This window comes from Somniosus microcephalus, chromosome 4 (genome assembly GCF_052327205.1).
Source record: "Somniosus microcephalus isolate GS21.2 chromosome 4, FLI_Smic_1.0, whole genome shotgun sequence".
NCBI lineage: Eukaryota > Metazoa > Chordata > Chondrichthyes > Squaliformes > Somniosidae > Somniosus > Somniosus microcephalus.
In genome coordinates this window covers 323,622,989-323,650,984 of record NC_140990.1, presented here as the reverse complement: position 1 = coordinate 323,650,984, position 27,996 = coordinate 323,622,989, and the positions used below count along the sequence as shown (strand labels likewise).

General features: G+C 48.5%; 1 protein-coding gene across 9 annotated transcripts in view; it reads right to left on the bottom strand.

Moving 5' to 3' along the window:
- Positions 1–27,996, bottom strand: part of LOC147120673 (myc box-dependent-interacting protein 1-like) — a 185,797-nt gene that overhangs the window by 39,276 nt on the left and 118,525 nt on the right. For all 9 annotated transcript variants that reach the window (XM_085986849.1, XM_085986850.1, XM_085986854.1 and 6 more), the window contains one exon: positions 17,462–17,606. In XM_085986849.1, coding sequence (XP_085842975.1) covers positions 17,462–17,606 — 145 coding nt within the window. The remainder of the gene's footprint in view (positions 1–17,461; positions 17,607–27,996) is intronic.

Below are 27,996 nucleotides of genomic sequence, written 5' to 3'. Positions count from 1 at the left end.
TTAGCTCTGAGGTGCAGCGTCTCCTGAAGGAGGGCATCATCGAGGGGAGCAACAGCCCCTGGCGTGCCCAGGTCGTGGTCGTTAAGACCGGCGATAAAAATCGCCTGGTCATCGACTACAGCCAGACCATAAACAGATACACCCAGCTGGACGCATACCCCCTTCCCCGCATATCTGACATGGTCAATCAGATTGCACAATACCGCGTATTCTCGACCATCGACCTTAAGTCGGCCTACCACCAACTCCCTATCCACCCCGAGGACCGCCAGTACACCGCCTTCGAGGCGAATGGGCGCCTACACCACTTCCTTAGGGTCCCGTTCGGTGTCACCAACGGGGTCTCGGTCTTCCAAAGGGAGATGGACCGGATGGTTGACCAGAACGGACTGCAGGCCACATTCCCCTACCTAGATAACGTCACCATCTGCGGCCGCGACCGGCAGGACCACGACGTGAATCTGGAGAAATTCCTCCGTACAGCACTTCTCTAAGGCCTGCAGGAGCAGATCTTCAGAGCCCACCCTCGTGGGTGATCGGGTCCAACAAGGAGGAATACCAGCCAGTCGACTACCTTTATACCTGGGCAGGTAGGTGGAGCCATGGGCGGAGTCGGAGGTGGTCAGCCCAGGTATAACAGCGCGACAAGAGGCGACCTCGTATCGTGATACAACAGTGATAACGGTGATAACAATACAACAGTGATAACTATAGTGTAACGATAAAAGTGGTTTACCACACGCGGCAGCCTATTTACATGAAGCAAAGTCCCACAGACAGCAGGGGAGATGAACGGGCAGTTAATCTGCCGTCTTTTGGCGGTGATGGTTAACGGCAGGGAGGAATGTTGGCCAAGACGCCAGGCAAATTCCCTACCCTCCCCACATGGAGGCACTGGATCTTTTATGTCCACCTGAACAGGCGGGATGGGACCTGGGCCTGTTGCAATGCTCCCTGTAAGCTGCGTGGCTGCGTTGGCGCTCCAGGGATCCCCCGCGCAGCCGGCTTTCGAATGAAAAAAAAACTGCGCATACTTTGACTCGCCCGCCCAGCCCCTTAAAGGGGCCGTGCGGCACCCAAAATAATTACAGGGAACACTGGTCGGTTGTCTCATCGGATGACCAGACCAGTGAAGGCGGCACCTCCCTCAGTACTGCACCGAAGCTTCAGCCTAGATCGCGTGCCAACCTCCCGGAGTGGGGCTTGAACCCACATACCTCCGACCTCGCGAGTGAAAATGCAACTCGTCGAGCCACGCAGGCACCATCCTCCTCCTGAGGATTTAACAGCAAATGGAGCCAATCTGTCCCTGCCTCACGTACATTAAACATGGGACGACAGAAAATGCTCCAGCAGTTCAGAATAGTCTGTACTAGTTACCCATCGGGCAGCAGCATTCACCATCACAGAACACTTAGCCACTCACTATTTGAACATTGAGAGACGAGTTCATAGGATCTTACAGCACAGAAGGAGGCCATTCAGCCCATTGTGCTTGTGCTGGCTCTTTGAATGGGCTATCCAACTAGTCCCACTCCCCCTGCTCTTTCCCCATAGCCCTGCAAATTTAACTCATTAATTCATGGTAGTTATTTTTTCCACTCATCAGCTAAGAGATGTTGGTGCTGGGGAATGCAGTATTTTGAGGCATGGGTACCGTTGTGTCAACGTCAGACACTCTCGGTCGGTTGTAGCACAATGAGGTGCGGAGCAAAAAGCTCTACTTGCTCTGCCCCAACCTCAGAAAAGTGGCCCTTCCGGCGCCAGTGTGGCAATCATCCCCTCTCCCACATCCAACCAGCATTCGGCCTGCCTGACCAACACTGGCAATTGGTGCTGTATTAGGGCAGCTTGTGCTGTCGGCCCAAGGACCCTAGGGAATGGACCGAGATTACTCGCAGAGCCAGCTGGGCGACGAGGCTTTCACCCCGACAGACCTTGACCTTGGCTCCCAGAGGTGAAAGGTCAGGGTTCAACCATCTGTGACCTTTACGTAAAAATTCCATTCACAACCATAACGTAAAAGGCTTCTTTCACAAAATACGAGTTTCCTAATTGATACAGTTATGGCCCTGATGGAACCATTGAAGAATAAATCGGGCATCAGTCCATTGCTCCTGGGGATCTGCTGTCCATTTAGATATTAAAATACACCCACAGTTCAAGGTTAAATTTCAGGTTGTGAATGGGTGGTTAGTAAAATAATTTCCATGGTATTAACATACTTTTAGGAGGGAGGGAACCCCTATTACATTTGCCCTTGGATCTGGAAACTAGAGCCAGCGTGATGGATTCAATTACAGATTATGGGGCGTTTGTTCCACCGCATGTTGCTGCGTGACGTCAATCGACTGAACACAACTTTAGGAATAGTAACATAATTTAGGCCAGTGACTGGCCCAAATACCAGAGCCATGACCAGTCAGCTATTGCACTTCCCCCAACAGGACGAGGCCGCCCGAGAGTTGCTGCCCTCTCACAGAAACACCCGTCACCGCTTTACACAGCTGGTGGCTCTTTGATGGGTCTTGTAAATCATCAACAAGTCCAATTGTTTTTTAAAATGGCGCATTTATAGGCAGAGCATTTGTTTTACCACAGGCCACAAACTGTTAAATCATCAAGTCTAATCGTTTTACAGGGAGTATTCATTTTACTATGATGATGATTTAGTGACAAGTCAAATTGTTTTAAAAATAGTGCGTTTATAGACAGAGCATCTTTATTTTATTCATTCACGGGAATGTAGACGTCGCTGGCAAGGCCAGCATTTATTGCCCATCCCCAATTGCCCCTGAGAAGGTGGCGGCGAGCCGCCGCCTTGACAACGGAGTGGCTTGCTGGGCCATTTCAGAGGAGCAGTTAAGAGTCAACCACATTGCTGTGGGTCTGGAGTCACATATAGGCCAGAGGCCTGGACGAATGATCCAGAGACAGGAGTTCAAATCCCACTATGGTCGCTGGGGAATTTAAATTCAGGCCAGGCAAGGACTGATTTAGACTTAAATGTTGGGGGCACGATAAAGAAATTTGCAGAGGATACAAAAATTGGCCGTGTGGTTGACAGTGAGGAGGAAAGCTTTAGTCTGCAGGAAGATATTGATGAACTGGTCAGTTGGGCAGAAAAGCGGCAAATGGAATTCAATCTGGAAAAGTGAGGGGTAATGCATTTGGGGGGGGGCAACAAGGCAAGGGAATACACAACTAAATGGGAGGATACTGAGTTGTGGAGGAACAGGGACCTTGAAATACATGTTCACAGATCCTTAAAGGTAGCAGGACAGGTCGATAAAGTAGTTAAAAAGGCAAACGGAATGCTTTCCTTTATTAGCCGAGGTATAGAATATAAGAGCAGGGAAGTTATGCTAGAACTGTATACAACACTGGTTAGGCCCCAGCTAGAGTACTGCGTGCAGTTCTGGTCACCACATTACAGGAAGGATGTGATTTCACTGGAGAGGGTGCAGAGGAGATTTACGAGGATGTTGCCAGGAATGGAAAACTTTAGCTATGAGGAAAGATTGGATAGGCTGGGGTTGTTTTTTTTGGAACGGAGGAGGCCGAGGGGAGATTTAATTGAAATGTATAAAATTATGAGGGGCCTAGATAGAGTGGATAGGAAGGACCTATTTCCCTCAGCAGAGGGGGGCATAGATTTAAAGCAGTTGGTAGAAGGATTAGAGGGGAGATGAGGAAAAACAAAATCACCCAGAGGGTGGTGAGGGTCTGGAACTCACTGCCTGAAAGGGTGGTAGAGGCAGAAACCCTCATCACATTTAAAAAGTACTTGGATGCGAACTTGAAGAGTCGTAACCTACAGGGCTACAGACCAAGAGCTGGAAGGTGGGATTAGGCTGGGTAGCTCTTTTCTGACCGGCACAGACACGATGGACCGAATGGCCTCCTACTGTGTTGTAATTTTCCTATGATTCTATGACTATGACAGCAGATTTCCTTCCCTAAAGGACATTAGTGAACCAATTGGGCTTTTAGGACAATCCGATCGTTTCACGGTCACCATTACTGACACGAGCTTTTCATTTAGCTGCTGTGGTGGGATTTAAACTCGTGTCTCCAGATCATTAGTCCAGGCCTCTGGATTACTAGCCCGGTAACATTACCACTATGCTACTGTTCCCTTGATGCACTTCATGTGGTCACAAGAATGCTAAACCAAGCCCAATTGTTTTTACAAAAATGGTGCATTTACAGACAGAATTTTAGTGTTACTATATGTCGTCACTAAATATTAAATCAAGGCCAATTGTTTTATTAGACAGAGAAGTGCCAACAATTTGGGGCAGCATTCCCTTGGCACTTTGTCATGCAGTGGGAGGCAACACATCACGCCTGTCCAAGAGGATGGGAGAACACAAACCGGTTAGTCATCACAGGAGGGGCAGCAAAGGAGAGTCGGTATTCAGAACATAGTGTAATTCTGACTAATTCCTTATCTTCAGCCTAACCCGTACAAATACAAAGGTGCGTGTGTGAGAAAGAAAGGTCAAGGTTCCCAAGCCCCATCCAAATGACATCATATTTGGACGCCAAGTGATAAGGTTGGTTTACTCAAATTGCCTGCTTACACCATCTAGGCTCATGTGTCATAGAGTCAGAGTTATACAGCACAGAAAAGAGGCCCTTCGGCCCATCGTGTCTGCACCGGCCATCAAGCCGTCTATTCTAATCCCATTTTCCAGCACTTTGTCCGTAGCCTTGTATGCTATGGAGTTTCAAGTGCTCATCTAAGTACTTCTTGAATGTTGTGAGGGCTCCTGCCTCTACCACCCTTTCAGGCAGTAAGTTCCAGATTCCAGCCACCCTCTGGGTGAAAAAGTTATTCCTCAAATGCCCTCTAAACCTCCTGCCCCTTATCTTGAAACTATGCCCCCTGGTTATTGACCCATCTACTAAGGGGAAAAGTTCCTTTCTATCTACCCTATCTTTGCCCCTCATAATTTTGTACACCTCAATCAGGTCCCCCCTCAGCCTTCTCTGCTCTAAGGAAAACAACCCCAGCCTGTCCAGTCTCTCTTCATAGCTGAAGCGCTCCAGCCCAGGTAACATCCTGGTGAATCTCCTCTGCACCCTCTCCAATGCAATCACATCCTTCCTATAGTGTGGCGACCAGAACTGCACACAGTATTCCAGCTGTGGCCTAACCAGCGTTTTTGTACAGCTCCATCATAACCTCCCTGCTCTTATATTCTATGCCTCGGCATGCCACTGGTCACATGGTACTCGAGAGCTGCAAGCACCGTGAAACTCGAACGCGGCATAAGTCGGCACCTTCAGGGAGGAGATGAGCACGAGTGGGGAAAAGGGGGAGAAAAATATGAGGGGAACAAGAAAATTTTAAACCTCCAGGAATATTATTCTCTCCAATGGTGTAGCGAAGTGCTAAGGATACGGATTTGGGTCGTATATTATCCGTGCCATTTGAGGAAAGAAAATACAAAGAACAAAGGGCCTTAAAATGAGAGCCAGGCCGTTCAGGGGTGATGGCATGAAGCACTTCTTCACAGGAAGGGTAGTGGACATCTGCAGTTCTCTGTCCACAAAAAGCTGATGTAGCTGAAAGTCAACTGAAAATGTCAAAACTGAAGACTGATGGGTTTTTGTTAGGCAAGGGTATTAAGGATTACGGAACCAAAGTGGGTAAATGGAGTCAAGATACAGGTCAGCCACAAACTAATTGGATAGAGGAGCAGACTCGAGAGCCCGAAAAGGCCTGCTCTGGCAGAGCGGGCTCGAGGTACTGGACGGCCTGCTCTGGCAGAGCGGGCTCGAGGTACTGGACGGCCTGCTCTGGCAGAGCGGGCTCGAGAGCCTGAACCGCCTGCTCCTGTCCCTATGTTGGCTAAACGGGCAATTCTCCTCCCTCCATCGCCAGCACCCTCAAACAGACAATTAAACAGATGCCAAGACTGAGAGTACATTCTGCAACACTGGACAGAGGTGGGACGGTAGGGGAGGGCTGGAAAAAAAAAGAGGAAGAAAAATGCATATTTTGAGCAGCTTTCAACCCTCCCAAGTGTCAGAAGCTCTGAACACAACTTGCGATTCATTCAGTTGTTCGATCAGTATTCGCCATTTTTAATTTTTACAGACAGCAAATTAATCTATGCAATACTGCTGTGGCACCAAATGACGCACACCCCTTCAGCTATTTATACATTTCACATGTGAGTGGATTAGACAGCAGAGATTCCAGGCTGGATGAGTGAATCACTGCAGCCAGCTCAGCCTCCAGCTCCTTCATCTAAAATTACCAAAAACCTCAGCCACTGCAACAACTGGGACTTGCTCTCGATTTACATTTGTTAAACCTCTTGCCAACAACATGCAGGCCAACGCTCATCAACGGTCGCTCTCTGCTTTTTGTCCTGTCATTCTTAAAACCCCAACACAAAAAACCATTGCTCAGAATTTACAGCGCACAATTTATGTCCCACGTGAGACTCCTGACACTCATTTACATAGATACATAGAAGATAGGAGCGGGAGTAGGCCATTCGGCCCTTCGAGCCTGCTCCGCCATTCAATGAGATCATGGCTGATCATCCAAATTCAGTACCCTGTCCCTGCCTTCTCCCCATATCCCTTGATCCCTTTAGCCTTAAGAAATATATCTAACTCCTTCTTGAATATATTTAATGACCTGGCCTCCACCGCCCTCTGTGGCAGAGAATTCCACAGGTTCACCACTCTCTGGGTGAAGAAATTCCTCCTCATTTCAGTCCTAAATGGCTTACCCCTTATCCTTAGACTATGACCCCTGGTTCTGGACTCCCCGGCCATCAGAAACATCCTTCCTGCATCTAGTCTGTCCAGGCCTGACAGAATTTTATAGGTTTCGATGAGATCCCCTCTCAATTTTCTAAACTCCAGTGAGTATAAGCCCAATCGACCCAATCTCTCCTCATATGTCATTCCTGCCATCCCAGGTATCAGCCTGGTGAATCTTCGCTGCACTCCCTCCATGGCAAGAACGTCCTTCCTCAGATAAGGCGACCAAAACTGCACACAATACTCAAGGTGCGGTCTCACCAAGGCCCTGTACAACTGTAGCAAGACATCCTTGTTCATGTACTCGAACCCTCTTGCTACGAAGGCCAACATACCATTTGCCTTCTTAACCACCTGCTGCACCTGCATGCTTACCTTCAGCGACTGGTGTACAAGAACACCCAGGTCTCTTTGCACTTCCCCTTCTCGCAAACTATTACCATTCAAATAATAATCTGCCTTCCTGTTTTTGCCACCAAAGTGGATAACCTCACATTTATCCACATTATAGTGCATTTGCCATGTTTCTGCCCAATCACCCAACCTGTCCAAATCGTGCTGGAGTTTCACGACATCCTCCTCACAGCATACCCTCCCCCCCCAGCTTTGTGTCGTCTGCAAATTTGGAGATATTACATCCAATTCCCTCGTCCAGATCATTAATATATATTGTGAACAGCTGGGGTCCTAGGACCGATCCTTGCGGTACCCCACTAGTCACTGCCTGCCACTCGGAAAACGACCCGTTTATTCCAACTCTTTGCTTTCTATCCGCCAACCAGTTCTCTATCCAAGTCAATACCTTGCCCCCAATCACATGTGCCTTAATTTTGCACGCTAATCTCTTATGCGGGACCTTATCGAAAGCCTTCTGAAAGTCCAAATACACCACATCCACTGGTTCTCCCTTATCTATTTTACCAGTTACATCTCACCCCATCAGCATATCCTTCTATCCCTGTGGTAAACCACTTTTATCGTTCACTATCGTTACACTATAGTTATCACTGTTGTATTGTTATCACCGTTCTCACTGTTGTATCACTATACGAGGTCGCCTCTTGTCGCGCTGTTATACCTGGGCTGACCACCTCCGACTCCGCCCATGGCTCCACCTACCTGCCCAGGTATGAAGGTAGTCGACTGGCTGGTATTCCTCCTTGTTGGACCCGATCACCCACGAGGGTGGGCTCTGTTGTTTAGTCAATAAAAACCTTTAGTTACGTTCCTAACTCGTCGCTTTTTATTGGACGAATTGATAGGTATATCAATTTTATTGACTAAATTTTAAAGATGTCTGCTACTGACCAGCCAGAAGCCCTCCCAGAAGCACAGCCACAGCAGCCTTCAGACACCGGGCTACACCAGCCGGCTTGGCTGCAAGCCCTCAAACCACCGTACCTGGATCTAAACCCACAGGCAGCAAACTCAGCCCTCAACTTCAAACACTGGCTGGACTGCTTCGAATCCTACCTGGAAGAATCCGGCGTCCCGCAGAGATCCAAACTAAGACTTCTGAACGCCCAAGCGAGCCCGAGAGTATACGCACTCATCCAGGACACGACTACATACGAGGCCGCTATCAACCTACTGAAACAGCAGTACCGCAGCCCGGTAAATTACATGTACACCAGGCACCTCCTAAGGTCCCGCCCGCAACAGCCAGGAGAGTCTGTAGCTGAATTTTTACGGGCGCTAAGAGCACTCGGCAGGAACTGTGACTTTAAAGCGGTGACGGCTGTTGAAAATACGGAAGATAATATCCGCGATGCCTTTGTGAAAGGCCTACGGTCCGACTACTCACGGCAAAGACTGCTTGAAGCTAAAGACCTCGACCTGGACAAAGCTGAAGCCCTCGCTCTCTCCCTAGAGGTGGCCCATCAGGACCAGGAGGCGTTTTCCAGGTACTGCTCGCGACCCTGGGACTCGGGCCCGACCCCTACCGCAATACCCTTCGCAGCGCCGCCCCCGGGACCTACCTCAGCGTCGGCGTCCCGGGCCCGCCACCCCCGGTACCAGCTCCGACATCGGGCACCCGCGATCAGGCCGCCGGCTGCTTCTTTTGCGGCCAGGAGAAGCACCCGAGGTCGCGCTGCCCAGCCAGGAACTCTACCTGCTCAACCTGCAGGAAGAAAGGCCACTTCTCTAAGGCCTGCAGGAGCGGATCTTCAGAGGCCAGCAGTGCCTCATGCGAACTGTGGGGGCGGCCATCTTCTTTCACGGCAACTGAGGCCAGCATCCCCACACGTGAGTCATGGGGCGGCCATCTTTGATCAAGGCAACCGACCCCAATAGTGCCTCATGTGAGTTATGGGGGCAGCCATCTTCTCCGCCATTTTGTCCTACCTCGTGGGAGACGCCATTTTACCCACCACGCCCGACTGCCACCGAGTCCCCGGACCTGACGACCGCCTCGCCCGCAGACGACAACGACTCGCTTACCTACACACTAGCCTCCGTCACTCTGGATCAAGCCCGCCCACACCACCTGTCCAAGTCGATGATGGACATCAAAGTAAACGGCCACGCCACGACCTGCCTATTCGACAGCGGAAGCACGGAGAGCTTCATCCACCCAGACACGGTGAGCCACTACTCCCTCCCTGTCCTGCCAACGCGCAACCGAATCTCGATGGCATCGAGGTCCCACGCCACGGACATTAGTGGCTACTGTGCTGTGACCTTGTCGGTTAAGGGCACAGAGTATAAAAATTTTAAACTCCTCGTCCTCCCCCAGCTCTGCGCTGCCGTCCTACTAGGGCTGGACTTCCAATCCCACCTCCAAAGTGTAACCCTAGCATACGGTGGACCCCTCCCCCCTCTCACAGTCGACAACCAGCGAATGTTAAACCGCCCACCGCGTAACACCTGCAGCCTATCCACCCTCAAGGTGCCGCCACCTTCCCTGTTCGCTAACCTCACCCCCCGACTGCAAACCCGTCGCTACCAAGAGCAGGCGGTACAGCGCTGGGGACAGAGCTTGCATTAGCTCTGAGGTGCAGCGTCTCCTGAAGGAGGGCATCATCGAGGGGAGCAACAGCCCCTGGCGTGCCCAGGTCGTGGTCGTTAAGACCGGCGATAAAAATCGCCTGGTCATCGACTACAGCCAGACCATAAACAGATACACCCAGCTGGACGCATACCCCCTTCCCCGCATATCTGACATGGTCAATCAGATTGCACAATACCGCGTATTCTCGACCATCGACCTTAAGTCGGCCTACCACCAGCTCCCTATCCACCCCGAGGACCGCCAGTACACCGCCTTCGAGGCGAATGGGCGCCTATACCACTTCCTTAGGGTCCCCTTCGGTGTCACCAACGGGGTCTCGGTCTTCCAAAGGGAGATGGACCGGATGGTTGACCAGAACGGACTGCAGGCCACATTCCCCTATCTAGATAACGTCACCATCTGCGGCCGCGACCGGCAGGACCACGACGTGAATCTGGAGAAATTCCTCCGTACAGCCCAACGGCTGAACCTCACCTACAATAAGGAGAAATGTGTGTTTAACACCTCGCGCCTTGCCATCCTTGGCTATGTAGTAGAGAACGGACTCATCGGCCCCGACCCCGAAAGAATGCGTCCCCTCATGGAGCTACCCCTTCCCCACTGCCCTAAGGCACTTAAGAGAACCCTGGGGCTCTTCGCCTACTATGCCCAATGGGTGCCCAATTATGCGGACAAAGCCAGACCCCTCATGAAGTCCACATCCTTCCCCCTCACGGAGGAAGCGTGCGCGGCCTTCTCCCTCATCAAGGGAGACATAGCCAAGGCCACAATGCACGCAGTGGATGAGTCCATCCCCTTCCAAGTGGAGAGCGATGCATCAGACTTCGCCCTAGCCGCTACCCTTAACCAGGAGGGGAGGCCGGTGGCCGCCTTCTCGAGGACCCTACAGGGCCCCGAGATCCGACGCTCGTCGGTCGAGAAGGAAGCCCAGGCAATTGTGGAGGCGGTACGGCGCTGGAGGCATTACCTGGCAGGCAAACGATTTACCCTCCTCACCGACCAACGTTCGGTTGCTTTCATGTTTAATAACAAGCTGAGGGGCAAAATCAAGAATGACAAGATCTTGAGGTGGAGAATCGAGCTATCCACCTACGATTATGATATCTTGTACCGGCCAGGTAAGCTGAACGAACCCCCTGATGCTCTTTCACGAATTACATGCGCCAGCGCGCATATTGATAGACTTCAGACCCTCCACAATGACCTCTGCCACCCCGGGGTCACCAGACTTTACCATTTCATTAAGGCCCGCAACCTGACCTACTCCATCGAGGAGGTCAGGACCATGACCAGGGGCTGCCAGACCTGCGCCGAGTGCAAACCGCACTTCTATAGGCCGGACAGAGCAAGCCTGATCAAGGCCACCCGCCCCTTCGAGCGCCTGAGCATCGACTTTAAGGGGCCTCTACCGTCATCTGACCGCAATGTGTACTTCCTCAACATCGTTGATGAGTACTCCCGTTTCCCTTTTGCCTTCCCCTGCCCAGACATGACCAGTACCACGGTCATCAAGTGCCTGAACGACCTCTTCGCCTTGTTCGGGTTCCCGAACTATATACATAGTGACCGGGGCTCCTCCTTCATGAGTGAGGAACTCCGTCAGTTCCTACTAGCGAGAGGTATTGCAGCAAGTAGGACCACCAGCTACAACCCCCGAGGGAACGGCCAGGTGGAAAGAGAGAACGCAACGGTATGGAAGGCCGTCCTCTTAGCCTTAAAGTCTAAGGGCCTCCCAACCTCCCGCTGGCAGGAAGTCCTCCCGACAGCGCTGCACTCCATCCGGTCACTACTTTGCACTGCCGTTAACGCCACCCCCCATGAACGAATGTTTGTTTTCCCCAGGAAGTCGACTACGGGAACCACTCTACCAACCTGGCTGACCTCTCCGGGGCCCGTCTTGCTGCGAAAGCACGTGAGGGCCCATAAAACAGACCCCCTGGTCGAGAGGGTGAACCTCCTGCACGCCAACCCCCAGTACGCCTACGTGGCTTACCCAGACGGGCGGGAGGACACTGTCTCCTTACGAGACCTCGCACCCTCGGGCACTCCGGAGACACCACCTTTACCCCCCCCCACCACCCCCCCAATTCCAGCCCAGGTAGACGGCATGCCGGAACCCCGCGAGCCTTCGCCGACCACGCAGACACCAGCACTAACACCGGATAATGCAGCACCGCCGCTGCGACGATCGGAGAGGCTTACGAGGCCTCCGGACAGACTGACATACCAGAACTGGTAGTACACTTCACCCCGCCGGACTCAAATCTAAACAAGGGGTGAATGTGGTAAACCACTTTTATCGTTCACTATCGTTACACTATAGTTATCACTGTTGTATTGTTATCACCGTTCTCACTGTTGTATCACTATACGAGGTCGCCTCTTGTCGCGCTGTTATACCTGGGCTGACCACCTCCGACTCCGCCCATGGCTCCACCTACCTGCCCAGGTATGAAGGTAGTCGACTGGCTGGTATTCCTCCTTGTTGGACCCGATCACCCACGAGGGTGGGCTCTGTTGTTTAGTCAATAAAAACCTTTAGTTACGTTCCTAACTCGTCGCTTTTTATTGGACGAATTGATAGGTATATCAATCCCTTTCTCCCTCATGTACTTATCCAGCTTCTTCTTAAATGCCATCTATGTTAATTGCCTTGTGCTAGCGAGTTCCACATTCTCAGGGTCAGCGTCATAACGGCACAGAGGGAGGGCATTCAGCCCATCGAGTCCATGCCGGCTCTCTGTGGAGCAATCCAGTCAGTCCCATTCCCCCGCTCTATCGCCCGTAGCCCTGCAAGTTTATTTCCCTCAAGTGCCTATCCAATTTCCTTTTGAAGTCATTGAGTGTCTCCGCTTCCACCACCCGCGTCGGCAGCGAGTTCCAGGTCATTACCACTCGCCGCGTAAAAATGTTCTTCATCACATCCCCTGTATCTCTTGCCCAAAACCTTAAATCGGAGTCCCCTAGTCCTTGTACCATCAACGAGTGGGAACAGCCTTTCCCCATCTAGCCTATCCAAACCCGTCATAATCTTATACACCTCGATCAAATCTCCCCTCAACCTCTTCTGCTCCAAGGAGAACAACCCCAGCTTCTCCAACCTAACCTTGTAGCTAAAATCTCTCATCCCTGGAACCATTCTGGTAAATCTCCTCTGCATCCGCTCAAGGACCTTCACACCCTTCCTAAAGTGTGGTGACCAGAACTGGACGCAATACTCCAGTTGTGGCCTAACCAGCGCTTTATAAAAGTTCATAAGAACATAATAGGCGCAGGAGTAGGCCATACGGCCCCTCGGGCCTGCTCCGCCATTCAATCACTGATCTGAATCTAGACTCACGTCCACTTCCCTGCCCTCTCCCCGTAACCCCTAATTCCCTTATCTGCTAGGAAAATGTCTATCTCCATTTTAAATTTATTTAATGTTGCAGCTTCCACAGCTCTCTGGGGTAGCAAATTCCATAGATTTACTACCCTCTGAGTGAAGAAGTTTCTCCTCATCTCAGTTTTGAAAGGGCAGCCCCTTATTCTAAGATTATGCCCCCTAGTTCTAGTCTCACCCATCAGTGGACACATCCTCACCGCATCTACCCGATCAAGCCCCCTCACAATCTTATATGTTTCGATAAGATCGCCTCTCATTCTTCTGAACTCCAATGAGTAGAGGCCCAACCTACTCATCCTTTCCTCATACGTCAACCCCCTCATCTCTGGAATCAACCGAGTGAACCTTCTCTGAACCACCTCAAGAGCAGTTATGGAAACCAAAACTGCACGCAATATTCCAGGTGTGGCCTCACCAATACCCTGTATAACTGCAGCAAGACTTCCCTGTTTTTATACTCCATCCCCCTTGCAATAAAAGCCAAGATTCCATTGGCCTTCCTGATCACCTGCTGCACCTGCATACTAACTTTTTGTGTTTCATGCACCAGGACCCCCAGATCCCTTTGTACTGTAGCACTTTGCAGTTTCTCTCCATTTAGATAATAACTTGCTCTTTGATTTTTTTCTGCCAAAGTGCATAACCTCACACTTTCCAACATTATATTGCATCTGCCAAATCTCTGCCCACTCACTTAGCCTGTCTATGTCCTTTTGCAGGTTTTTTTATGTCCTCCTCACTCACTGCTTTCCCTCCCATCTTTGTATCGTCGGCAAACTTGGATATGTTGCACTCGGTCCCTTCCTCCAAATCGTTAATATAGATTGTAAAGAGTTGGGGTCCCAGCACTGACCCCTGCGGAACACCACTAGTTACTGATTGCCAGCCTGAGAACGAACCATTTATCCCAACTCTTTGTTTTCTGTTAGATAGCCAATCTTCCACCCATGCCAGTATATTACCCCAAATCCCGTGATTTTTTATCTTGATCAGTAATCTTTTGTGTGGAACCTTGTCAAATGCCTTTTGGAAGTCCAAATACACTACATCCACTGGTTCCCCTTTATCCACCCTGTATGTTACATCCTCAAAGAATTCAAGCAAATTTGTCAAACATGACTTCCCCTTCGTAAAACCATGCTGACTCGGTCCTATTAAATTATGTTTATCCAAATGCTCTGTTACTGTTTCCTTAATAATGGACTCCAACATTTTGCCAACCACAGATGTTAGGCTAACTGGTCTATAGTTTCCAGCTTTTTGTCTACTTCCCTTCTTAAATAAGGGTGTTACATTAGCAGTTTTCCAATCTGCCGGGACCTTTCCGGAGTCCAGGGAGTTCTGGAAAATGATCACCAATGCATCCACAATCCCTACCACCACTTCTCTCAAGACCCTAGGATGTAGGCCATCAGGTCCGGGGGATTTATCCGCCTTAAGTCCCATCAGCATAACTTCCCTGCTTTTGTACTCAATACCGCTATTTATGAAGCCCAAGATCCCATATGCTTTGCTAACTACTCTCAATATGTCCCGCCACCTTCAAAGATCTATGCACATGAACCCCCAGGTCCCTCTGTCCCTGCACACTCTTTAGAACTGTTCCATTAAGTCTTTATTGCCTCTCCCTATCCCTTCTGCCAAAATGCATCACCTCACACATCTCAATTAAATTCCATCTGCCACTTGTCTGCCCATTCTGTTAGCCTATCTATGTCCTGTTGCAGTTGATTGGTATCATCCTCACTGTTTGCCACACCCCCAAGTTTGGTATCATCGGCAAACTTAGAAATTCTACTCTGTATTCCAATATCCAAGTCATTTATATACATCAAAAAAAGCAGTGGCCCCAGCACTGACCCTTGGGGAACACCACTGTCTACCATCCTCCAGTCTGTAAAACAACCATTTACCACAACTCACTGTTTTCTGTCCTTAAGCCAATTTCTTATCCAAGCTGCCACTGACCCACCTATTCCATGAGCCTCAATTTTGTTAACTAGCCTTTTATGTAATACTTTGTCAAACGCTTTCTTAAAATCCATTTATCCATATAGACAACATCCATTGCATTCCCTTAATCAATCTTCCCTGTTACTTCATCAAAAAATTCAATTAGATTAGTCAAACAAGATCTGCCTTTTACAAATCCGTGCTGGCTCTCCTTAATTAACTTAAACTTCTCCAAGTGCCTGTTAATTTTTTCCCTGATTATTTTTCTAAAACTTTACCCACCACTGATGTTAAACTGACCGGCCTGTAGTTACTAGGATTGTCCTTACATCCTTTCTTGAACAAGGGCGTCACATTTGCCACTTTCTAATCCTCTGGCACCTCCCCCACATCCAGGGAAGATTGGAAGATTATGGCAAACCCTTCCGCCATCTCCTCCCCCAATTCCCTTTGCAACCTGTGATGCAAGCCATCTGGACCAGGTGAGTTGTCCACTCGAAGCATACCCAGCCTTTCCAGCACATCCTGCCTATCAATTTTCACCCGATCCATTACCTCTACTATCTCCGCTTCTACCGATATTTTGTCAGCATCCCCTTCCTTAGTAAACACCGATACAAAGTACTCTGAGTATTCTAGCCTTGCCCTGCACCTCTAAGCATATATCACCTCCTTTGTCCCTAATAGGCCCCACCCTGCCTCTTACTACCCGCTTACATGCCGGTAGAAGATTTTTGGGTTCCCTTTTATGTTAACCACCATTCTATTCTCATATTCTCTCTTTACTAGTCTTATTTTCCTCTTCACTTCCCCTCCCAACTTATTGCATTTGGCCTGGTGCTCCCTTGAAGAATTCACCCGACATGCATCATACTCTCTATCTCCCTCGTCATGCAAGGAGCCCTGGGGTTTGGTTCCCCTGCCTTTCCTTCTTATTGGAATGTACCTAGCCTACATTCTCAGCACTCTCTGGGTAAAGAAGTTCCTCCCGAATTCCTTATTGGATTTATTGGTGACTATCTTGTATTTATGGCCCCTCATTCAGCCCCACCTTCTCTACTTTCACAGTTATGACAAAAATCACTGAATTGTCATCGAATGCTTTAAGTTCCTTGCAAACATAAGATAAGAATTAGGAGCAGGAGTAGGCCATACGGCCCCTCGAGCCTGCTCTGCCATTCAAGATCATGGCTGATCTTTGACCTCAACTCCACTTTCCCCACGGTCAGCTGTGGCTCAGTGGGTCGCACTCTCGCCTCGGAGTCAGAAGGTTGTGGGTTCAAGTTCCACTCCAGGGACTGGAGCACAAAAATCTAGGCTGACACTCCAGTGCAGTGCTGAGGGAGTGCTGCGCTGTCGGAGGTGCCATCTTTCAAATGAGGCATTAAACCGAGGTCCCATCTGCTCTCAGGTGGACGTAAAAGATCCCGCGGCACGATTTCAAAGAAGTCCTGGCCAATATTTAACCCTCAATCAACATAACAAAAAACAGATGATTTGGTCATTATCGCATGGCTGTTTGTGGGAGCTTGCTGTGCGCAAATTGGCTGCCGCATTTCTTACATTGCAACAGTGACTACACTTCAAAAATACTTCATTGGCTGTAAAGCGCTTGGAGACGTCCGGTGGTCATGAATGGCGCTGGATAAATCCAAGTCTGGCTTTCTTTCTGATCTCCATATCCCTTGATTCCCCTAGAGTCCAAAAATATACAACAGCCTTGAATATACTCAACGATTCAGCATCCACAGGCCTTTGGGATGGAGAACTCCAGGTCGCTTTAGCTACCTTAGCAGCGAGAGTGGCATTAACTTTTTTTAAAAAGTCACGCAATAATTTTCCAGAAAATGGAGACGATTGAATGAAGTGTGGCGTGGGAATATTTCAGTTAAAACTCTCCCGAATTTTACATGCAACTCTCACCGGCTAAAAGCTCAACCCGGCATGCAACTGGTTGGGCAGAATTCTACCCACTCTACGACGACAGTAGGTTCCCCATCGACCAGATCTGGAGTTACGTTTAGCATTGCAAGTACGGTCAACAAAAGGCTAACGAATGGGGAGGCACAGGTCGCTGGCCGTGCACAGACCGGTTTAGAGCGAATCCCGAACATTTACCACGAGGAGCAGAGTTCAAATGCTCCCTCGTTACGGCTGCAAAACATTCCGCCGGCCCCCCAGAATTCCGCACCGTTTCCCCAACCGCTGCCATCCTATGAATGTCAACGCACGGAACTGAAGGAAAACGGTCTGCATTCTTCCTGTAGGACACGCAGAAGGACAACTGATGAAACGCTTCTCCCAGTGGCAAATGACGTTACCTGAGATGGTGACTTTGGTATAGGAGGGGCCTGTGGTGTGGGAGAAGCAGCAGCAGGTACATGGTTGTCGCTCTTTACCATGGGACTGGCGGGAGGAGACTCTTCCACCGGTGGTGACGCAGGCTTCTCTGGTTTCACGAGGATACTGTCGATAGAACACAAACACAAACTCCTTAAAATTCAGTGTAATGCTCAACAGAATAGCAATAGAAACAAATTGGTATTTATATAGCGCCTTTCATTGCCTCAGGACATCAGCACATCCTTCTATTCCTTTCTCATGTACTTCCCTAGTTTCTCTCTTAAGTTTAGGCTATTCACCTCAACTGCCCCGGAGCATGGTACATCGGCGAGACCATGCAGACACTGCGACAACGGATGAACGGACACCGCACAACAATCACCAGGCAGGAGTGTTCCCTCCCAGTCGGGGAACACTTCAGCAGTCAAGGACATTCAGCCTCCGATCTTCGGGTAAGCATTCTCCAAGGCGGCCTTCAAGACACACGACAATGCAAAATCGTCGAGCAGAAACTGATAGCCAAGACCCGCACTCATGAGGACGGCCTCAACCGGGATCTTGGGTTCATGTCACGCTACATGTAACCCCACCTGACGTAGAGTCATCCAGACTCGAGTCGTCGTTGGCTTGTTCTCTCTACACAGATGCAGCCGGACCTGCTGTGATTTCCAGCAAAAAACATTTTTTTTTGCTTGTTCTTTGTTTTTCATACAGACCCCAGCGTCTGCAACATTTGACCCCTTGTGACCCCACCTCATTGTTCTTTGATGTAATGTTTTCCTGACTGACCTGTTTGGACACCATTCACACCTTTGATTGCTGTGATTATCTCTCTGCCGAGGTGTGATAAAGGGCAGTTAGAAATTTTACCTGTATTCATCTGGCAGTGTTCTCTGACTATATATACACTGTGTCTATATGCATCTCTTCACTTCACCTGGCGAAGGAGCTGCACTCCGAAAGCTTGTGATTTCAAAAAAAGCTGTTGGACTATAACCTGGTGTTGTGAGACTTCTCACATTGCTCCATGTGGTAGCGAGTTCCACGAGCTCACCGCTCTCTGGCTAAAGAGATTCCTCCTGAAATCTTTACTGGATTTATTTATGACCCCTAGTTTTGGATTCGCCAAGTGGAAACTATAACTACATATACAACAGTGGCCCAGAAATTCGGGTTGGAGGCTTCCCGCGGGTGCAAGCCCTCGACCTGCACTTACCTAGCGCGCCAGCCGTTGAGCTGTGGGCCCGCGTGGGATTCCGATCCTGGGCCTCCTCCAACTGCCGGCGCGCAGTGCTCGTGTATCCCAGGGGCGCAGTTAGTTCGAAGCGTCCCCTGGATTCACGTGGGCCATGGAGAGTCAATCGTAGCAGGGAATCTCTATTCATAGGTTTGACAGGAAGACCTGTCAAATCTATGAATACAATTCAGCCCCAAAACATCACAAACTTCTAATAAATGTTTTTTTTTTTTTAAATCACATTTTTAAAATAACTATAAATTACATAATAACTTTTAAACAATAATTTAAAATTTTTGAAAAAATGAATTACAGTTTCTAACGGGGCTAAAAATAAACTTACCTTTCTTTAAAGTATTTAAAAATAATAAACCTGTGGAAAAAATGTTTTAATTTAACTTAATTCACCACTTACCTTGTTAAAAGCAGGCCTTGCGACTGCTTTTTACAAGCGTAGCTCCTGGAGACTTACCCTCCTGAAGAAAGCTGCAAAAAAAACCGGAAGTTCTGGGCGTATGCGCTGCCTCTCCGGCGCACGCATTCGACCTGTGAACCCCTTCCTTTAAGGGAACGGAAGTTCCGGTTTCCCGCGCATGCGCAGTGCATGCATGAAACCGGCACTTTCGTTGGGCCTACGCGCGAATACCCAGCGCGTACTCACCCGTGGGGGCCCGAATTTCTGGCCCAATAACTTGCATTTATATAGCTCCTTTACCGTCCCAAGGCACTTTCTCAGGAGCGCTAACAAAATCGGACACCGAGCCACATTTGGAGATAGTTGGACAAATGACCAAAAGCTTGGTCAGAGAGGTAGGTTTTAAAGACCATCGTAAAAGGAGAGAGGTAGAGAGGTGGAAAGGTTTAGGGAGGGAATTCCAGAGCTTAGGGCCTGGGTAGCTAAAGGCACGGCCACCAATGGCGGAATGATGAATTGGATGAGCGCAGAGATCTCGAAGGGTTGTGGGGCTGGAGGAGATGAGAGAGATAGGGAGGGGAAGAGGCCATAGAGGGATTTGAAAACAAAAAAAGGTAAAAATTTTAAAATTGAGGCGTTGCCAGACTTGGAGCCAATGTAGGTCAACGAGCACAGGGGTGCTGGGTGAGCGGGACTTGGTGCAAGTTTGGATTCGAGCAGCAGAGTTTTGGATGAGCTCAAGTTTACGGAGGGTGCAAAGTGGGAGGCCGGCCAAGAGAGCGTTGGAATAGTCAAGTCTAGAGGTAGCAATGGCGTGGATGATGGTTTCAGCAGATGAGCGGAGGCAGGGGCAGAGTTGGGCGATGTTATGGAGTTTCACATGTACAAAGAAACAATAAGACAAACATTTAGTTTGAGATTATGGGGGAGGGGGGCGAGGGGGTGAAAGCGTTATGTTGCTCACATGCACAGCTAGATTTATGCATTTTGCAGGCCATAAATATTTATGTACAGTTGGAAATCAATACTTGCAGCAGTTCAAAGAGAGACTTATGAAATTTGCCAAACTCTTCCCCCTTTGTCCTCCCGTTAAAAACGTTACTGGATGAAGTGCTAGTATACAAGAGAAACCGGAATCATCAAAAACAGCTGGGCTCCGACCAGTGAGCTAAGGGAGTGGCAGGCTTGTGCAGAGAAGAGACGAGCATTACTGGGGACCTGCGCTTCTCAAGAAAGTTTCGGATGACAGAATTAAGATGCCCTTACACTAGGAGTGCGGCCGACTGCAAGTGTTCCCGGCTTCCCTTAGTCAGCTGCCTTCCATACTGTAAGCACGCCCAGGGTCCAAGGACCAACCGCAACTTGCATTTATGCAGCGCCTTTAACGTAGTTACAAATTCCCAGGAGCATAAATCAGACAAAAACTGACACAAAGTTGAAGGAAAGGTGGCCAGCTGTTTGGTCAAAATGGTAGATTTTAAAAGGAGTGTCTTAAAAGGAGAGAGATATATAAAGAAAGACTTGCATTTCCAGAAGCACCTTTCATGACCTCAGGACGTTTTACAGCCAATTAAGTCATTTTTTTTTGTAGTCACTGTTGTAATGTAGGAAATGTGGCAGCCAAATTGCACACAGCAAGCTCCCACAAACAGCAATGTGACAATGACCAGATAATCTGTTTTAGTGATGTTGATTGAGGGATAAATATTAGCCCAGGACACCGGGGATAACTCCCCCCTGCTCTTCCTCAAAATAGTGCCCTGCGATCTGTTATATCCATCCAAGAGGGTAGAGGGGGCCTCTGTCTTATCCGAAAGACGGCACCGCCAACAGTGCCGCACTCCCTCAGTAGCACACTGCAGTGTCAGCCTAGATGTTTGTGCTCAAGTCCCCGAAGTGGGACTTCAACCCACAACCTTCTGACTCAGAGGCGAGAGTGCTACCCACCGAGCCACAGCTGACACTAGGTAGAGGCGGAGAGGTTTACGGAGTGAATTCTAGAGCTTAGGGCCTAGGTGGCTTAAGGCACAGTCGCCAGTTGGTGGGGAGTAGGGGCAATGTGCAAGAGGCCAGAGTTGGAGGGGCAGAGTTGTTGGAGGGTTGTAGGGGACGAGATCACTAAAACCTAGGTCAACAGTTCTGCCGTCAGTTTAAAAGGAGCTGCTTTAGTAATGTAACCAGCCCCATTCCCATTTGCTCTTTATGGGGCTCTATACAAGAATATAGCCCATCGCACTGAGACACAGGTTCTGGAGTCCAAACGTAAAAAGGAGAAGGAGATGCAAGAACTTCTCTCTCTCGAAACCAGATACAGCATCAAGCCCAAGCCCCGTTAGCTCTTGTCTGATTTTCAACTTCAGTCTAAGAGATGATGACGTACATAATACCGTAGGCTGGTTGGCTTCGACAGGTCATTTAAACCAATTACAGGTACTTTGCTTAATAGCATCTTAAATCACCATCTTATTGAGAAAGGTTAATAGCACTTGTGCAAGGAGGAAGTGGAGGTGGAAACACTCTAGATAGCAGCCACACAGCGGAAGAAATGCCCAGCCGCACTGACTTGACGCGATTCAGGTGCCCAGACCTTCCCACGCACGCACAGGCACACCAATGTACTGTGGTTCCAGGAGAGTACATTGGCTTTACAGGCTGATCCTGATAAAGACTTGGAGGAAAGGAAGGAGAGCAAGAGTGCATTTCATTAGGTTCTGTAAATGCAACACTCCGCATCGTATGCTCAGGATTCCCCCTTTGGAGTTGGGGTGGGGAAAAGAGAGAAAAAAGCAAGCAAGCGCATTTATATAGCTCCTTTCACGACCTCAGGATGTCCCAGAGCGCTTTACAGCCAATTAAATACTTTTGAAGTGCAGTCACTTTTGTGATGTAGGAAACGCAGCAACCAATTTGCGCACAGCAAGCTCCCACAAACAGCAATGTGATCGAGACCTGATCATCTCTTTAGTGATGCTGGTAAAGGGCACCAGGCTGAAGCTGGCCAAAATTAACAAAAGTAAAAGAATTGAAGTGGGGGAGATTCATGAAAAGCCTTCTCTTAAAATCTCCGTTGTAATGCCAGAAACAACGCTATGAAACTGCTAGTTTACAGGGAGGTTTCCCAAAAGCACCGCCTGAAATCAGCCGGAGGAGCTGCCGCCCTCAAATGACTCCTAATGGAGATGATCACCCACAAGTTAGGTTAATAAGAACAGAGCTGGCAAAACGCTTACTGAAAGCAACACTAGGCAGGGCCCAGTCAGTCACTTTTTTTTTTTTTTAAAAAAGGACTTCAGTCAATTCAACAGCAAGGACGGTGCAGGTTTAGTGTGCAGGAGCACAAAAAGAAAACTGGCCCGTGTCAGCACTTCCAGGAGATCAGTGCAGTTTGCTGAATGTAGAAACAGTCATTGATGTGCTATCCTGTAATGCCATGAGAAACAAAAAAGACTTGCATTTATCTAGCACCTTTCACGATCTCACGACGCCTCAAACTGCTTTACAGCCAATGAAGTACTTTTTGGAAGTGCAGTCACTGTTGTAGTGTAGGAAATGCGGCAGCCAATTTGTGCACAGCAAGCTCCCACAAACAGCAATGCGATTTGGGCCAGATAATCTGTTTTTAATGACGTTGATTGAGGGATAAATATTGGCCAGGACACCGGGGATAACTCCTCCCTGCTCCTCTTTGAAATAGTTCCATGGGATCGTTTACGTCTACCAGAGGGCAGACCGGGGCCTCGGTTTAACGTCTCATCCGAAAGACGGCACCTCCGACAGTGCAGCACTCCCTCAGCACTGCACTGGGAGTGTCAGCTGAGATTTTTGAGCTCAAGTCTCTGGAGTGGGACTTAAACCCACAACCTTCTGATTCAGAGGCGAGGGTGCTACCAACTGAGCTACAGCTGACACGGGGGGGGGGGGGGGGCAAATGTTGTAAACAATATGCAGACACAGACAGACCAGCTGAAATTTGAGTGCGGTTTCATTTCGTCTTCCCACCATATCCAGGTTCTCTCCATCCTCCTCTTACCCTCCATCCCAGCATTTAGATCATCACCAATTCCATTAAAGTTCTGAAATAAGCTACTGATTACCAAAAAATGTCCAAAAAAGAGAGAAAATTCTGGAAGGAATCACAAAGGAAGTCTGAACGACCAATCGGGTTTCTACTTTGGTAACGGGGGCGAGGGAAAAAGAAGGAAAGCAATCAATGCAAGTCAGCTAGCTCCAACTAAAATCACCACAAACGTCAGCACAAACCTTGGAGCAGGCTGACTACCTGCTTTCCTCTTCTTCATGGAATTGCTCCTGGCAAATCTGCTGGGGGGGGGGGGGGTGGGGGGAGGCAGGGAAGGAAAGAAATGAAATAAAAAAGTAGCCTGCGAAAACTAGCAAATTGTCCCAATTTCCAGAGTGCTGCAAAGATGAAACATAGAAGATAGGAACAGGAGTAGGCCATTCGGCCCCTCGAGCCTGCTCCGCCATTTAATGAGATCATGGCTAATCATCCAAATTCAGTACCCTGTCCCTGCTTTCTCCCCATATCCCTTTAGCCTTAACTAACTCCTTCTTGAATATATTTAATGAATTGGCCTCAACTGCCTTGTGTGGTAGAGAATTCCACAGGTTCACCACTCTCTGGGTGAAGAAATTCCTCATCTCAGTCCTAAATGGCTTACCCCTTATCCTTAGACTGTGACCCCTAGTTCTGGACTCCCCCGCCATCAGGAACATCCTTCCTATCTAGTGCTGTTAGAATTTTATAAGTTTCATGCTTTGATTCCATCAAGCAACTTCTTAGCCTTCCCAACACGCCTTCCCTCTGCATCATTGTGCATTCCCGGGCAGCAAAGGCTGCCCGTTCAGGAGTGAAATCAGGAAGCACTTCCCCCGCCCCGCCTACCACATAATGGTAACACAATCTGAAACACTCCCTCCCGAAAGGTTGTGGATGGATGCTGGGAATCAATTAAAATTTTCAAGACTTAAGATCGATAGATTTTTATTAGGTAAGGAAATCTAGGGATATGAAGCAAAGGTGGGTAAAGGGAATGGAGGTACAGGTCACCCATGATCTAACTGATTGGGTGGGTTGGGGGGGGGGGGGGGGGGGAGGAGAACAGGCTCGAGGGGCTGAATAGTCTACTCCTGGTCTTATGTATTTTGGAAGAGACTTTATACACAAGATAAACGTTTGCTTCATGACCCAGGTTAAATCTGGTCAATATGTGACGGGCAATGTTTGAACCCATTTATAACCAAGGGGATTTGCCAAAACTCTTCAGACAAGGCATTAGTCAGACTACCAGTACGTGGAATTGAGAGCTGGTCGCTGTGTGTCACCAGAAGATGGATTAACATCCGCCACAAACCGAACATTAGCGTAGTAATAAGTGTTGGAAATGCAGTCTTGGATATCCTCGAGGAAGGTCGATGACCTGCTGTCAGAACCTGAAATGTTAACTCCGTTTCTCTCTCTCTCTCTACAGATGCTGCCAGACCCGCTGAGTGTATCTTGGAGCAACAGGCTTTCCAAGATAAACAGGATGGCTTTGAAGTGTCGCGAGAGGAAAGCCTGGCCTATCTCATGCTTTTGGTGTCCCGAGTGTTATATATGGAAAATGCTTGGGCTTGGGCAAGGAATTACCCGACAGTAATGATGTCAGCCATTGTTGCGGCCAGTCATTCACTGCTCCGACACTCTTGTTGGATTAGGTGCAACTAGAGTTTTAACAACGTATTGACTGCTAGACAAACATTATGGCCCTGAAAACCTCATTTTAAATTTGTGCAGGGTCAAATTTCTCCATTATAATAAAAATTACAATTAAGAAATTTGTTTATCTTTAATTCAGGTTTACCTTTTCCCCCCATGCGAGAGCCCCAATCTTTGTTTTGCTCTGTAACATTTTTTTTTTTTTTTTAAAGTCCAAATAACAGCAACTTCACTTTCTGGTTCCATCCGAGAATTCTGCATGGTGATTGGCTGCTTGGATAGCTTGTTGACACCACAACAGCATCGCACTCAGGATTCCCCACTATGCTACATAGTCTGACTTGCGCATCGAAAAAGGCAAACTTCTCTCGCCACAGAGATCGCGAGAGGTCTTCGCGGGCCCCCTTCTTCGGGGGCCAGCAGCAAACGCCTTTGCTTCGCCACTGACCGCAAATTCCAGGCCGTGGTGAATAAAGGAAAATGGTTTTTTTTCCCCCAAACAGTTCTTCGGAGGGCTCGACAGATAGAACTGGAAACCCAAAGCCGCTCTGCGTACAGTTAGGCCGATCGCCTGCGCTGTACGTGAATAATGTCTGTTCCGTATACTCCACCATCAAACGTCTCGTGCTTACTCAGCGTGTCGTTGTGAACCATAGGACGGACGGAAGTTGGCCAACGGTTGAACGTCAACACACAGCAGGTCAATCAATGCCCGACAGAGATTAAGTTAACATCCCGGTTGCGCTTTCCCTCCCCCCCCCCAACCAAACTATGAACCCATCTTGCCCCCAAGATGCTGATGAACCCGCTGTGCATCTTCAGCCTTTCCTGCTTTATTTCAGATTCCCAGGAGTTGCGGTTTCTTTTTTGCCTCTTTCAACCTGGTTGTCATGTGAATGCAAGCCTCCCTGACCCTTGTTGAAAGAGCTCACCCAGTAGCTTTCAGAACCATTTCCTCCCCATTTGGCCGACTGAGCAGCAATCAAACAGTCGGCTATCGGCACTGCGGAAGTCAAAAAGAATGCGAATAAGCCAGCCAACCGCTAGTTTTCTCAGTTCAACAACTTCCTGTAGATAGGGTGGCTATAAATAACTTGTATTCTGTAGTAGTCTTACTGAGGCAAAGAAAAAAAAAATGTTTTCAAAAACATTTGGACTCCAAGCAAATTTTAACCACGTGTTATGAGCCACAACTCTAACATTTTACAGCCCCAGTGATGTAATCTTTCTTGGCAGGCAGTCTGAAGTAATGATGCACATCTGATGGAACGATGTGATGTGACAAATCGTGCACAATGAAGCAGCAGGATTTGAGAAAACCCGATCAGTTGGAGCACGCTACTGACATTTCAAAAATAATTTAAAGTTACTGGTAAAATCTCCCACGATGCGGTTCAGTGTCAGAGGACGCACTTGTAAGGGCAGGAGCATAAAACCACCTATGTGAGTTAGCCTGCTGCTAAAGAGTAGGTGTGTGTCCATTCAAGGCTGCAGGGTGCAGTGCTTGTGAAGGGTTACGTGCGGATTTGCTCTCAACAAATGCACAGGTAAATTGGAGACCAAACTAGCTCAAAACTAAGTCTGGCTCCTAAAGGTTTTAGAGAAGGCAGACGCTCCAATTCCTGACCAATAACATTTTTCTATTCCCGGTGGGAAGGGAGTTGGATCCAAGTGATGGGTTTTTCCGAAAGAGAATGACCAAATTTGCATTTCGAAAAGTGTCTGTGCAAAATGCACACCACACACACTATCATAGGGGTTGTATTTCTCAATGGGAGAAAACATGATTACAAGTAAATTCAAATTGTTGAGGTCGCAAGCATGGTAAGCTTTATATCAGCAATGTGCAGCCTTATAATCACAGGATAGTTGGGCACAGTATTTTATAAGTTCACAGCACCGTGCTCTGAAATGGAGATGTGCAGCCCAAGAAAGATCGACAGGTATTTCCTCCACAGAAGGCATGCGGACACCCCTCCAGCCACGAACATACACAGCTTGAGAGAAAAACAAATCAACCACAGCTCCAAATGCCTCCAGAAAACTGGCCTTTGGTCAGGAGCCCCCTCCTTGGGGTGCTTTGTTATGCCATGCAAGGTCATACTAATCACAACTTAATAGCATTAAACAAACAGGTCGGTAGGTTATAACTGAGCGATTTACTGTGGAGCGGATTTAAAGTTTGACTTTTAAAAATCGGTCACTTTTCACACGACAAAAATCAAATTCACACAGGGTCAAACCTAAAGCATTGAAGACAAGTCTAAAATCAGCTGGAAGTGAGAAAGCATGTTAAAAACAGCTGCAATATTCTAACGTTAAGTTAGAAAACAGGAAGGAAGGGAGGGAGGGATATGGATGGCACAGATGTTTATTATTACTGCAGGGACCTAGAACACAATTATAGAATCTATCCTTATTGCTGAAGAAGCACTTCCTTAGAACAGTGCAAAAAAAAAGAGCGCTTTTATGCATTTGTCCACAATTATCTACCGTGATAGAAACAGCCTGGGCTGATGGAGCTACAACCAGGATTGTCAGAGCAGACAGAGGTTTATGACTAGGACTTGCCCTCTTGCTGGCTGGTCTTCCTATACTGCCAACAGAAGGAGCAAGAGGAAGCCAGGTGCTATCTATTTACTCACTCACCATCTCCCCCCCCAATTGCCCCTTCAACAAAAAACAGCCAAGTTTCTGGCACAGACATAATGGGCCAAATGGCCTCCTTCTGTGCCCGCAAACACTAGTCACTCTCAAATATCCCAGCAGCCAGCTATCGAGGCCCCCCCCACTGGAAAGACTTCCATTTATATAGCGACTTTCACAACATCAGGATGTCCCAATGCACTTTATAGCCCGTCTTTCGAATGAAATGTTGGCCCCCACCAGCCCTTTCAGGTGGGGGTAAAAGATCCCACGGCACTATTTTGATGATGATTAGGGGAGTTCTCCCCAGTGTCCTGGCCAATATTTATCCCACAACCAAAAAAAACAGATTATCCAGTCATCATCATCACACAGCAGTCTGTGGGACCTGCCGCATTTCCCACTTTACAACAGTGGCTAGACTTCAAAAAGTACCTCATTGGTTGTAAAGCGCTTTGGGACTCCTGAAAGATGCAAGTCTTTCTTCCATTTGACAAGT